General features: G+C 43.0%; 2 protein-coding genes across 5 annotated transcripts in view; both read right to left on the bottom strand.

Annotated features, from left to right (window-relative positions):
* LOC106649857 (protein sidekick) overlaps nucleotides 1-10020 on the bottom strand; it is a 41573-nt gene extending 31553 nt beyond the window's left edge. For all 4 annotated transcript variants that reach the window (XM_014367534.2, XM_014367535.2, XM_014367536.2 and 1 more), the window contains exon 1: nucleotides 8890-10020. In XM_014367534.2, the coding sequence (XP_014223020.1) occupies nucleotides 8890-9001 (112 nt within the window). In that variant the 5' untranslated portion in view covers nucleotides 9002-10020. The remainder of the gene's footprint in view (nucleotides 1-8889) is intronic.
* Nucleotides 10021-10919: 899 nt separating this feature from the next.
* On the bottom strand, nucleotides 10920-12208 carry LOC106649798 (40S ribosomal protein S15Aa-like). Its single transcript, XM_014367423.2, has 4 exons — nucleotides 12098-12208; nucleotides 11585-11719; nucleotides 11138-11303; nucleotides 10920-11064 (listed from the first exon to the last, which is right to left on the bottom strand). The coding sequence occupies exons 2-4, from the start codon at nucleotides 11715-11717 to the stop codon at nucleotides 10971-10973; spliced, it is 393 nt and encodes a 130-aa protein (XP_014222909.1). The 5' UTR covers nucleotides 11718-11719; nucleotides 12098-12208; the 3' UTR covers nucleotides 10920-10970.
* Between the last annotated feature and the right edge of the window lie 1327 nt (nucleotides 12209-13535).

Raw genomic sequence — 13535 nt, 5'->3', positions numbered from 1 at the left:
GGGCCCTCGTTTTTCGTCTTTGAGCGCGTCTGCATCGACGAGCTTGCCAGTGCAGCGTGTAATGTACACCGCGCGCCAGTTCGATTGCCTCGTGACAAAGACATAAAATTAATGAAAAAGCCACTCGACGAGTAATGAAATGGTGTTTCACTAGACATCCACCGGTTATTACACAAACGAGCCATGTTTTGAAGCTATAATAGGATCATCGAGTGAATGGATTCACCATCCGAATTAGCTCTCTAGATCGTTTGTATCATGGCGGTGAGCCTTGCGTATACCTGTTGACCAGACGTCAATTTTGACGAGGCGGTGAATGAGCGTAAAACGCCTAAAGCAAGTATTGAAATCATACACGACTTGGAGTTTAAAGAATGATCATTTCAATGTATGTTAGTATCCGATAAACGAATTTTCAAAAAATCGGGTCAGTGTAATTTTATCGCGGCTTTTTGAATTTTCCGTTACGCGTACATTACCAGTCCCGGTCACAAGTCCCCGCGTAATCTTCGATCTTGGTCGCAAGAGCGTATGTATTCGCGAGAAAGCAAAGGCACTGCAGCAGCATCGAGTCGGTAGCAGCAGCATCAACAACGCGGCGGTCATCGCGAGGAACAAGAATTTTTCGGAGCTCATAAGTTATGCACAGCGTGAAGCGCTGGCTTGGAAACCGCTACGCGCGCAGTACATACAACATACTACTATACGCACACCTCGCACATTATCTGCTGCTGCGCGTGTGCGAACGACGAGGACAAAAAAATTTCGGGCGAGACCGCGCGGAGGAGATTCAAGCTGTGTTGTCTGTGAATATAGGTATAATACTTGAAGCGAGCGAATCTGTGCGAGGCAGTGACTCTACGTGGTAAGAGAGGAGGAGAATCTCCTAAGCAACATTGGCAACATCGGCAGCAGCAGCAGCAGCCATAGTATTGCACTATATCTGTATAATAATCATATGTAGGTATACGAGAAGGGCAGAGGAGGCCGTGGCAGCGAGAGAGAAAAAGAGAGGGGCGGTCACTGGCCCCGCGCGCGCAAACACATACACCAGTATAGTGCAGCACACTTCTCTCTTTCTTCTTCTGCTTCTTCTCTCCTGCGATTCTCCCCTCTTTCTTTCTTCGTCTCCTTAACTTTTGCCTCGTCGTGTATTTCTGTTTTCGTTTACACACACACACACACAAACTCCGAGTCTGAATGTGTTGAGATTTCGTATTCGAGCGTCCTGCGCTGCGGCTGCTGGCTCGCTTCAATGCCGTTTTGGGTCTGCATCTTCAGTAGGCTGCAGCTGTCGTTTAAATCACTACAACGAGAGAAGCAGTGGCAGTGGCAGCAACAGCAATGCCTACTCGCGCGGATAGCTTCTACAATTGAATGCAATTACACACCCCGAGATTGCATTCAATTAATAAGCACTTGCATGTGTACGTGGTGCATACTTGTACTCTCTTTCTCTCCCTCGTATGGGCATAGCGTTGTCAATGTAGCTGCTTTGGAGAAACGCCGCGCGACAGCCCCGCACGTTTTCCGATGAAATCTCTTGCAGCAATGAGCAATTTGACATAGATATGTTTGCAAAAGCATATGCGACAAGGCGAGTTGAGTTTAGCCATTGGAGAAATCGTCATCGGCCAATTGCACATCTTTCGTAATGCCAAGAACGGTACATGTTTGCTAACATGTATAGAATAAATCAGACATAACGATATGAATTTGCATTAATAAAAACTCGACATTTTTTCGAGAAACTCCAAAAAAATGTGCCAGGTTTTTCTGCATTAATCTCGAAAAGAAATTTGGAGTTTCTATACCTATACACGTAATACTCATGAATAAAAATTTTCGTAATCGCTTAGGCAGCATTGAAGTGAGTCAAGAAGATAAGAGCGTGACTCGTTCCCAAGGATGCAGCCTACGGAGAAGATGATAATGTATGGCGTTACAGTGTGTGTAGCGCGGCGTAATTTATGTGTAGCAACGGAGCACACTTGGCGCGATGCTAAAATCCTAGAAAAAAGGCCCGAGTGTGCGTACAATAGACGGAAAACTAGCATTAGCTCGCGCACTTTGAAGGATGTATCTCGGTCCTGGAGAGAGAAACTATATATAGTGCTCAGCTTATTTCGCGAGCTGTGTAATTACACGACGAGCTCTGGCTGTATGTTTGGCACACGCATGACAGAGTTCACGAGTCTTCGGAATGATCTGCAGCAGCAGCAGCAGCTATCGGCTTAAACAGCTTATAACGGTTACTTATATGCAACGAGGAGTCGAACGTAGGCCGTAGCTAAAATCTAGATTCGAGTTTCCATAGGATCGCGAATACTACGACTGAAATCGCTAACGCTGCTTATAACAGTAGCTTTTTTATCGTCCCTATATCGTGGCAGAGAGAAGACGGCTGCGCGAGAAGCGCGTCCTGGATCGGACATTAACCAAGGCGTCCCGAACTCGAAGAATTATGACTTTACAACACAGATTCAGTATTGTGTTTGCAGAGGAAGCCTGCGCGCGCGCGAAATACGTCGACATTCTTCGCGTGACCACGTGTCAGGCTCTTTCGACGCTACTTAAAACATTTGAATGCGCGCTTTGTGGCGAACGCCGTGACTCATCCCGAGCTCGCTCTCGCCGAGCGCGAATCGAGCCAGAATCCGAATATTTCGGACCGTTACCGCAGAGAGCTACTGCTCTTCTCTCTTTCTTTCTTCGCGTGCGCATGAGTCCTGCTTCGAAGCGAATCTCGAGAGTTTTTCAGCTGTGTGCATGGTGACGAGATCGAGCGGATATAGTTTGATACTGAGTTTGCTGCAACAGCAGCAGTAGCAGCACATTGGGCACAAAAAACAAGAGTTGGAGCACGATTATCGCTGCGCTCGACTTCTGTCGATGATTTCACTTTCAGGGCTACACGCCGCAGTGCATTATAATTATGCATTATTATGAGCCAAGGCGTTAGTGATACTAGACTGCACGCACACGTCGAGCGAGCAACCACGTATAGATCCGAGCTGTATAAGGTGCACGTATCCGTCCGAGCGTGACTGCGATATCGTGCACTATACCAACACGTACAAACTCTCGCGCAGCGCGTACACGGATTAAGCAGGACTTTTTTCGGGCTCCTAAGCGAGGGTTTAACACGTCGCTCAGCTTCAGTTTTACTCGACTACGGAGAATCGCTCTTTGCACGCAGAACATATTACACATTATATCTGTATGTGTATGTGCAGGTCGACTTTGCGCGAAATATACATGTCCTTTCTCTGCAGGAAGAAATGATTGCAGGCCGCGCAGTTGCAACTTGGACGAGAGAGAATGAGAGATGGAGTTAGAGAGGGGTTGCCGCTGCTGCTCCTGCTGCAGGCGCGAGTAAAAGGCTTCGCCTGGCACGTACTATATAGACACGGAGGCCTATAGGCATGACTGGATATAGGCGTACTACACCGAACTGTTTGTGTTGGTGCGTGCGTGTGTGCTTATATGTATATAATATAGAGTGTGCGCGCAAAGTCCTTGAAACGAGTCTGCGAGATCGCATGGATCGGCAATAAACGTTTACGGCCGATCAAAGAGCAAGAGAAACAGCGACTATACGAGACAGAGAGGAAAAGAGAGACGGCAAAGTCGCAATCCAATATAATCGCGCAATATATACAGTATATACGGACTGACTTGCGGACTGCTGCCGTGCGTATCAACGCCGCGCGCGAGTCGCCATTGACGAGAGAAGCCGTGCGTGCGAGCATCTAAGCATCGCATAGCCTCGGCAAATAGCGAGTATATCAAGCCGTATATAGTATACAGAATCAAATTGATGTAATCACAAGAGAAGTGCATCGTCGAGCGAGAAAAGCAAGCTAAGAGCGACGCGTACGGCCAGGAGAGAGAGAGAGAATAGCGGCGACGATGACTACCACGTCCGCTCGAGGACAAAATGTGTACACATGCACGCACGTGTGCCTACGTGTGTATGCACATTCAAACGCGACGCATCATCCTTATCGTCCAGCAATAATTGTATAATCACCGGAACAGAGACAGAAAAAAACATTATCTACTTATACGCTGGTTTTGAAATAAAAAATTCAACATATAGTTCAACGTGTCTTTTCGTCGTGCTTCTATTTTTTTGCTGCATTTGACACAACCAGTACGTCACGGCGCCTCATTTAGTGCATTTAATGGACTAGCCGAGATGGTTTGCTTCCAAGAAAATTCACAAGGATAGAAAGCGTTTATTGAGTATGTAAGTGCGTAAAGGGATTGTTACGCGCATTTATATAAGGTGTAACTTCATGCATCCTGAAACTCCCACGGAAATAATGTCTCGACTATTACAAAAACACCGAAAAGGAAATAATGAGCTTTCCTCGTTTTTGTGGTCTTGCATTAAATGTAGAGCTACCACTTTCTTATGCATGCTACTAATCCGTTAAATTACGAAGTTTAACAGTTTTTTTTATGTGAAACATCTATATTTTTTTCAACAATTGTTGTCAAAGTTCAATTTCAAATAGAAAAATGAATAGAAATACATCGATTTGCAAAATACCACCAAGTCCACACGAGAAGTTAAAAGCATGTATAGACAGAAAGAAAGCTCTCGCATAAGAATGCAGAAACACAAGAAGCTGGACTGGTAACAGAAGCGGGCACATTCTTGGCATTGAAATTTCGTAGACTCAGTCATCCGTTTGATTCGCCTACAATATGAAAAAATTCGTCACTAGTTGTTGTTGGCACGGGGAGCATGTGGGCTGTCTCTTAATAGTCGCGGACCGAGATACAGAAATTGATGCACGAGCAACGAAAAAGCGTCGCGAGTCGCATCGTAAAATCGCGAGAACGGACATCATCGAAGGGTGCACGCTGCTGCTGCTGCCGAGATGGTTCGCCAAAAACCTGTTTTGAAAGAATATCGAGCTCGAAATGTGCAAGAGAATAATATAGAACGCGAGCTAGAAGAAGCGCGCGTCAGCCGGAGAAGAAGTGAAAGGCTGCAACCTGCTACTTACTGTAAGACGACACTTTCTGGGCCCTAGAAACGATAAAAGGTGCCATGCAGCTGGTTTATTGTACGCGAGAGTACAGCGAGCGCAAAGGCGAAGACAGCGAAGCGCATAGTCACCCGCCGCCTCGCACCTGAGCGCACAAATGCGCCCAAGAACGTCTCGCCCTCCTTAGTATACAGGACGCGGCAGCAGCGACTTTTTCATTGTTTTTGCGGCCGAGAAGCCCAACCCTGCGCGCGGACTGGCCAAAAGTTCAGGTATAATTATATGGCCCCGCTGCCAGGCTCGTCCGATGCTTTATTTTTTCGACGCTCGGCCGCGCTGTTCTCCTGGCTCGCTCGCTTCGAAACCTATCTTGCTCTAGTGCAATGCCTCTTATTCTTACCTCTCCTGCTTAGCTCGTTCCTGCTGTGTGTGTGTGTAGGTATATTTACAGAGACTACACAAGTTTGTTAACTCGACCGCAACAGTTCCCATGGACGGGCGCTTCATGACTTCTATTATATTATAGTGTTCAGTGCGAGCACACACACACGCATACGCCACACTTTTTACTCGACCAAGGCTCTGTGTATATAACGTAATGCCGTGCTAACGTCGCCAAGTCGTGCGGCGGGAAATTAAGAAAAACCACGCGGTATACGCTGAGGTCGTCATTTGGCACGCCAGCAATTTTTTCACACTGTCCACATTTCATCTCCTTCCCTTTTTCTTTCTTTGCTTTAACGATACTTTTTACCGGCACTCATGAATGCTCGCCTCTCAGTTCACTTCGACTGACTGATTTTCTCATTTTGCAGCACTCGCTGAATAAGTAATGTACTCTGCATGATTGTTATCAAAAAAGTGCTTTGTGTTAAGCAAGGCTGGAACGAATGAACATTTTTGAATACACATCGGAACTTGGAGTAGAATTAAGATTTGGAAAAATACAAGTCTCTCAGAAAAAGAAAGGAAAAAATAGGTCAAAATTGCACCAAGGTATATTGAAGGGTCGTTGTGATTTTCTGGTCTTTGGTCAGCTTGAAAAAAAAATTTCATTGAAGAAGCGCAATTCAATTCAAAAGCATATTGGCGTGTGTGCATGGGGCAGAATTTTATTTCGACTTCTTTTGAGTTAGTACATATTTTATTTATCAATGGAAGTAAACCAAGGAGAGACTTACATTGTTTGATTTGAAAAAGTGCGTGAAATAAATGAGCGTATCCGCCGTGTTGTACAGCTATTGCTTTGTGCGAATATCCAGCAGCGTTGAGAGTCAAAATGTTTAGCAAATCGATGTGAACGCACAGCTCTGAGTTTTAATTAATTTTTTTCCAAATTAAAAATGCGAAAAGTAGAACGATCAAAAACGTAGCTTTGAAAAATTTGACTACGATTCCATGACATCAAAAATTTGATTCATGTGTACGCGGTAGATCGTTGAATATTGATCTAATTAATCAATTTTACAGACGTGCTTGAGATTTTATTGATACATAGAAAAGTACTCGAATAATATGAACCGTCAATCGTGTACGGAGAGAAATTGTCCGAGAACCAATAAAAATTCTTTTCGGGGGCTCCTTATGAATCTAATGTGAATATTACGGTGGAAGGATAAATTGTATTTATTACATTCACAGTGAACATTGAGATACATGAAACTAGAAGTTAGGTGGTGGGGAATGGGGATACCACAGAGGGGGACGCATCGGGGTCTATTGAACAACTATACATGTAGTGGGTGAAAGGACAGCTTTATAAACTCTGCATGGAAGTATATCATGTAGTTCAATGAGCATACATTTATACCTTCGCTGCAGAAGTATATAGTTGTGCACTTTTATGTTGAAAATTAGGCTCCATATCATAGAAATCGAGAGACTTTAATGACGCATCGATCGGCTCTGCACATAATACATGTATGCACGGAGGTTCGAACAGACTCGGCGTCTGTGAATGTATATAATACAGAGTTTGTACGATGTGGCAACGTCAGCGCGGCTGGGCTCTGAGGGATCAAACTCAGCGCGTATGTGGAGAGTCGGGCTCTTTTGTTCAGGAGCGAGCAGCGATCGAGCTGTTGGCGGGAGAAAAAAACAAGATCTAAACACACAGAGATTTTCTTTCTCTCCTTTTCTCGTTCTGTTTCCGCCCGCGGGGCTTTCTATTGGGCGCCAGACGCACACGCGATACATTCGCATACGTAGCCGCAGCAGCCGTACTTATAATATGTCGAGCATCTCTGCTTATTTATCCTAGAGACTCGACAAACGAAAATTCTCTCTCGGTCCTGCTTCTCGAAGTATTAGCCAACTTTCGAATTTAACAATTAGAATCAAGATTTTTCGTTACCGTGAGACTGCCGAATCCGTATATGAGGCTCGATGCAGCAGGAAATACCGTGCAGGGCACACGGCATAAATAGAAAAAGATTAGTTTTTTATTGTACAAGCGATATGAACGGTGTAAGCGAGAGAACTGGGCGCGATAGCGAAAGGCCGCGTGCTCGCGAGCAATTAACGCGCGCTACAAACAACGTGTAATAATAGGAAACAACTACGGCATCAGCAGCGCGAGAGTCCGCTCAATGGGAAGATCCCAAGAGTCCGTTTTGGCACGCGACAATTGAAACTATCCAGTGCACGAGTACAGTAAATGTGGCTCGAAAACAAACGAGACTCGCTCGATTCCAGCTCGCGTGTGTATTAGATATGTGGGTCAGGCGCGTACGATCAAAGCGTCGAAATTCCTATTATCGCCGCGCAGCTGCCGTAATAAGTCAAAGCGCACTCTCGCTTACGCAAGTTATGGGCTTTTATTTGACTGTTGGATGAATATATAGCGGCTCGAGTCTTCGATTCGAGTCTTTAAAGTATGAGCTGCCTCGCTTCGATTATCCGCTTAATCGACGATTATCGCTCGGCAGGTAAACAGATAAGGCCTGCTCGGACTTTTGTTCACACGTCGCGGACGCTCTCGAGTTTACGTCCGCAGCTCGAGGCGTTGCTGCTTCGAGATCACGCATGTAGCTGTATTTGAAATCCGAATGTGTAAAGAGCATGACATGGCATCGAACGGGACTCTTTCGCTAGTCACTCACTCATCACTCGCACTGCTGTACATAAATTTCGACGTGCGTGAGGGTGTCCCGCCACACATCACGAGCTCACGAGGCATTTGAAACGTAGACACACACGGGTACGCGCGTCCGCGAGTTCAAATCAATTGCCACGCATTAGCCCCGCATAAAATCGAGACTAATTGAGCAATGATTTCAGTTTGCGCTTCGCCGCTCTCTTCTCGATCTTCTTACTTAACGCTACTCTCGCGTACTTATAGACTCTCGGCATAACGTGGCTATTAGCTCATCTCTCGTCGAAATCCTATCGATGGACGGTTCCTTTTTGGTTGTTCTTCATCGATTGGTACTTTGCCTAAAGATTGCGCTTGGTGCGTGAGTAAAAACTAGCGAGCAACCTGCTTGACCCGTGCTCAGTGTGTACCTCGTTAAATAATTCCATAGCCAAGGCATTTGAAGACGCCTTTGTGAGTTATGAGAAACGACTATTTGTCCGGCAGAGCGCGGGGGGAACGAAACAATTGCGCGACGATTAGCCGCCACTCATAACAAGCAGATGTGTCATTTCGTCGGGAAAGAACGAACGAAACAATCGAATTTTACTCGAGCGGCGAGCACTTGGTTGACACTGTAAGTCACCTGTGACGCGCGGCTTAAAACACGCCAACATAATTTTTCGAACGCGAAAAGCTGTGCCAATATGAAAAGAAAAAAACATGTGTCGGACGAGTCGGTGGCTTCCGAAAGGAAATCGCTTGTATCATTGTACGACGATTATTACAACTAGCAAGTTTAAGAATACCAACCTGATGCAGAGGCACTGGAAGACAGTGCCAGCAGTAAGACGATGGCGGCAACGGTTGCAGCGGGCCCAAAGGGCCGGCGCCGCTTGATGCTGCTCTCTGGGTCCTTCGACATTGTGCTGTAGGTCAACGAGCTAGGGCACACCGGGACACTCACAAAATCACTCGTCACACTGCTCTTGTTGATCCTCGAGAGGATCAGTTGGCGTTCGGCGCACTCGGTCACGATGCACTGACGCGTAACACAAATTGCAGCATGCACTATTTTTTTTCTTCTTATCACGGTTATCAGGTCGTCGAGGTCGCCAGGCACGATGTGGCGACTGCTCCAAGCTCGGGGCGTAGCGTCCTGATCCTTGGATGCATCCTCTTGATCCGCACGAGCGTGCGGCACCGTAATACGCGATAATTGGCTCGACCGCGGCGAGACTCTATGTGAGCGGCATGCTCCGCGCGTAAAATGTTCGAACAAACAACTATCGAATTCTAGAGATAAGAACGCGCTGTCAAAAGTTCGCTCGGGTGCAGTGAACTGGAAGTACACCAATGGGACCACTGTCAACGGCAGCCAATTCTCCGATGCAGCTAGCTACAGTCTCCACCAGGTTGAGGTGTACAAGGTGTGTTACGGCGTGTGCGTGCACAGCCCGAGATGGACGGTATATTGGCTTGGTAAAAAGAGACCGAACGAGGCCGAGCGCACACGGCACAGGTAAACTATGGCGCTGCCGCTACACACGAGCAGAGCACACACAAACACGGCTACAGCACGAGAAGCCCCTGCAGCCTAGGCACACTCGCACAGGTAAAACCAACACAAACTTTTACTTTGGGTGAGCCTTTCGCGTTGCATGGGAGAGCCTACACAATCGCGCACAACACTCTCGATGTATACTATTTTGCTCGCGAGTCGCTTTTGGACACTTCAATTATGTTTGCTCGAATCGAGGCAAACGCACGTACACACACACTGACCTGAGTTGTCAGTTTGCACAGTTTGAGGGATCGACTGTCGCTCGGACCGAGCACGTAAAATATCGCCTTACGTAGTAGCGTATATTACACATTCGATCGTATAGGATTTGTTTGGGTGGGCGCGTTGGAGCGAGCGACGTGTAGGCACGATACGCGATTGCAGGCGCTCGCGCGCGTTATGCGGCTGGTGCGAGTCGTGCAAAGCCAGCAGCAACGGCGCTGTAGCTCCCGCCGCGACTCGGCAGCCTGTGGAATGCGCCCCGCCAGCCAATCTACGCTCGCGATTACCGAGGCGGCACCGTAGTCCCTTGTAGCTCGAGCCTCGTTGGTCGCGTCAGAGTCCCGATTCTTTCCGATCGTTTCGCGTACGAAATGAGCATCGTGTCGTGCTGAGCGCTCGCTTACGCGGCTTGACTTGACTTGAATATAGTTTTATTGGCAACACAAAGAAATTTGTACATAGCCACGTATAATACAAAATAGCGCGAAATACAAACGTATATTTATATTACATATTGATTCTTATAATTAAGCTTAAATCTATAATACTTAGTATCCGTATATTAAATTTTACATTCGATATCATAAAGAAATTTTCCTATAAAATAGATAATGTTTCTATTATCGCATTTAAGCAGCGATATCACATTGTATGGACTGACTTTGCCAGCGCTTACGCGGCCCAACTGACTGCCGAGTGCCGACATCTATCGATTTTGAACCGAACCTTACATTTCGAATTAAAAAAACGATATTATCGATCGTTTTAAAAAAACGATAGTACAATGTTCTGAAGTTGAGATAAAAACTTTAATGTAATTTTCAATGTATAGTATCCCATAATATTTCATACATGCAGTTACAAATTACAAATTTTTACTTGTACAAAATTCCATCACTTTCTCAATTTTTAATCGTACTTCTTAATCATACTCTTTTGTACCTTTTTTGCATAATTTATCAATAAGCGATAATATTCATGGGTTACAAAGAAATAATCCACTCCATTTTTAAAGAAAAATAACAAATTTTATAAAGATACTGACATTTATTTATATTAAATATAACATTGTTGTCAATAATATTTTTGTAACATTTACAAAATTAATTTAGAAGAAGAATCCAAGGATTTTTCCTCCGAGATGTTTTCTCCTGGCCTCCTCATGATCCATAATACCTCCACTTGTGGTCAATACGACATAACTGAAATAATATGTACAAATGAGTATGTATAATATTAAATAATAAACAATGGCCAAAAAACAATTAAATTTACCCAAATTGTCTACTTGGGAGTAGATTATTGGTCCATTTTTCAATGTGTGTGATTGGTACATCGAAACGAGGGCTGATAACACCGCATTTGTTCAATCTTCCAGTTAAATTTACAACTACCTTTCCACTGCGATGGTCATCGACAATCTCAAACTCGCCAATGTAACCTAGAACCATGAAATTATTCATTTAAAATTTAACAATCATGTGAAATAAAACTAGAAGTAGTCAAATTTATGATTTAAACTAATTTGATTGAAAACAATCGTAAGGATAGAAGTATTTTAATGAAGGTAGTAAAAGCATAATAATATAATACTAAATACTTATATTTATACTCATGAATTGTCAAATAACAATGGAATTTTTCATTTTAGAATTGAAAACTTATATTGTCAATACATAATTATAACAAAAGTTATTTAAAAATTAATGTTAATTTACTCACCGTGCTTCATCATGACAGTCAAGAATTTGACAATCACTTTGCTATTGGGTCTAAGGAGAACCTGTCGTTTGCCTCGTTTCTCAGCATTGTTGATAGACTTCAAAGCGTCAGCTAATACATTCATACGAACCATGGCTGATTAAAAAATAAAGAAACATATTTATTACTCAAGTATTATACATACAATTTAGTACAGTAAATATAATACATTAGATATCTCATTATGAGAAAGATTTTTATTAAACTATAAGTAAAGTATATTTAATAACAGTTCCATTAATAATGTAAATTATTAATAATTAATAATATAAAATAAGTATTACTATTACTGATAACCAAAATATGCAGAATTTATGAAATCCCCGAGTATAGGTTAAGTTTTGAATTTTGCTTTGAAACAAGAATTATTCATTGTGAAAAATCAAAAGTTTTCCCACCAACGTGAATCTAATATTTACAGCTTCGAAGTTTTGCGATAACATAAATTTTGATCAAATTAAACCTTGACAATACCTGAAATTAATTTTTGTTCTTCACAGCTACATGAACATAGAAGCACCACCCGGTGTAAAAGAATCTTCGTTCACATTCACATAGCCTCCTAGAACATGTGCTTTCTGCAGCCAGGAGGTAGCGCTCCAAGCAGCGAACATTATAACTACTTTTAAATAACGACAGAAAACAAGAAAGGTAAACTTGATTTAAGTAATAATTGTTCAATAATTTTTTATTAATAAGTAAAATAATAATGATTTTAGTAATAATTCAAGACCCAAGATCATTAAATTTGTATAATCGTTCAAGCATAATGATGTAATTATGCCGAAGTTATTGTGATAATTGATTGTTTTTTTGCATAATTTTTACAGGATCGGGCTGAACTTTTCTTCCTTACGCGCAAAGTCATATTTAGAGAGAAATTAATTAATAATGCAAGGTAAGTGCTAAGATTTTCGTAAATGTGAAAGTATTAAAAAGTTTGTATTGACAGTTAGTTGTAAATACACGAGATAAATACACTCTATAGTTGTCACTACTCCACTTGCTACGTAAAGAAATAGCAGAGAAAAAGAATCTCATTATTGAATTGCGGTATACAGATAATGTAATTATTTTGTAACCCATATGTCATGGCTAATCGTACTTGCTGAGACATTTTCATTAGTTTCGAACTATTTTCTGCGATTTTCCCAAGCTACTCTAATATATAAATATGATATATATTTTAGGAGAGTATAACAAAACTCCGACACGCATAGAAAGACTATTGATACGATATAGATCTGTGATGATTCACTTCAAGACCCGTTCGAAATTGACAGCTTCTCAACATCAGCTTGCTTATGTGACCTATGCACGAAATAGTTTCATGCTCTGAGATACGTTTGAAAAAAATTCAAAAGGTTGGTGAATTTTAAGTTCGAAAGTCTTCATAAAACAAAGGATTATTATGATTCTTGTCTCGCGAACACCGTGTATTCGAGGTAAAACATGAGTTTCCCCTTTTGTAGCGGATACTCGAAAAGACACGGATGGGATTCGTTTGAAATCTAATGTTATGAACCACGTCAGCACATCGACATTAGGCGTGGTAAAATCCTAGTTAAAGTACTTGAAACCCATTAGAGGTGGTAATTAGAAATAGAAATTGACGTTTGCACGAACAATTGTTTTGATGAAAAATTTGCTGAACCGAGCGGGTCTTGTTTGACCTTCGGGAAGATGTACCCATGGCGGCTATATTATAAATGGAGATGCCCGGGTAAAAAACAACGGGCCAAAATAGCTCGTATGTAGATTTTTTTAAAATCGTGGGTAGTAGGTATATCGAGTCATCTTTCGATCGCTCGAGATGTTTGGCAAAAATCTGCGATTATTAATGCAGATGCTAGAGATCACGACGAATCCAAGGAAAAAAATGATGAAAAGTCCTGGCCGCCTGGTAAGTATA

The sequence above is a fragment of the Trichogramma pretiosum genome, unplaced genomic scaffold (genome assembly GCF_000599845.2).
Source record: "Trichogramma pretiosum strain Unisexual culture from Peru unplaced genomic scaffold, Tpre_2.0 scaffold12, whole genome shotgun sequence".
Lineage (NCBI taxonomy): Eukaryota > Metazoa > Arthropoda > Insecta > Hymenoptera > Trichogrammatidae > Trichogramma > Trichogramma pretiosum.
Note: the sequence above shows the minus strand (reverse complement) of the source record. Positions and strands in the feature narration are given on the sequence as shown.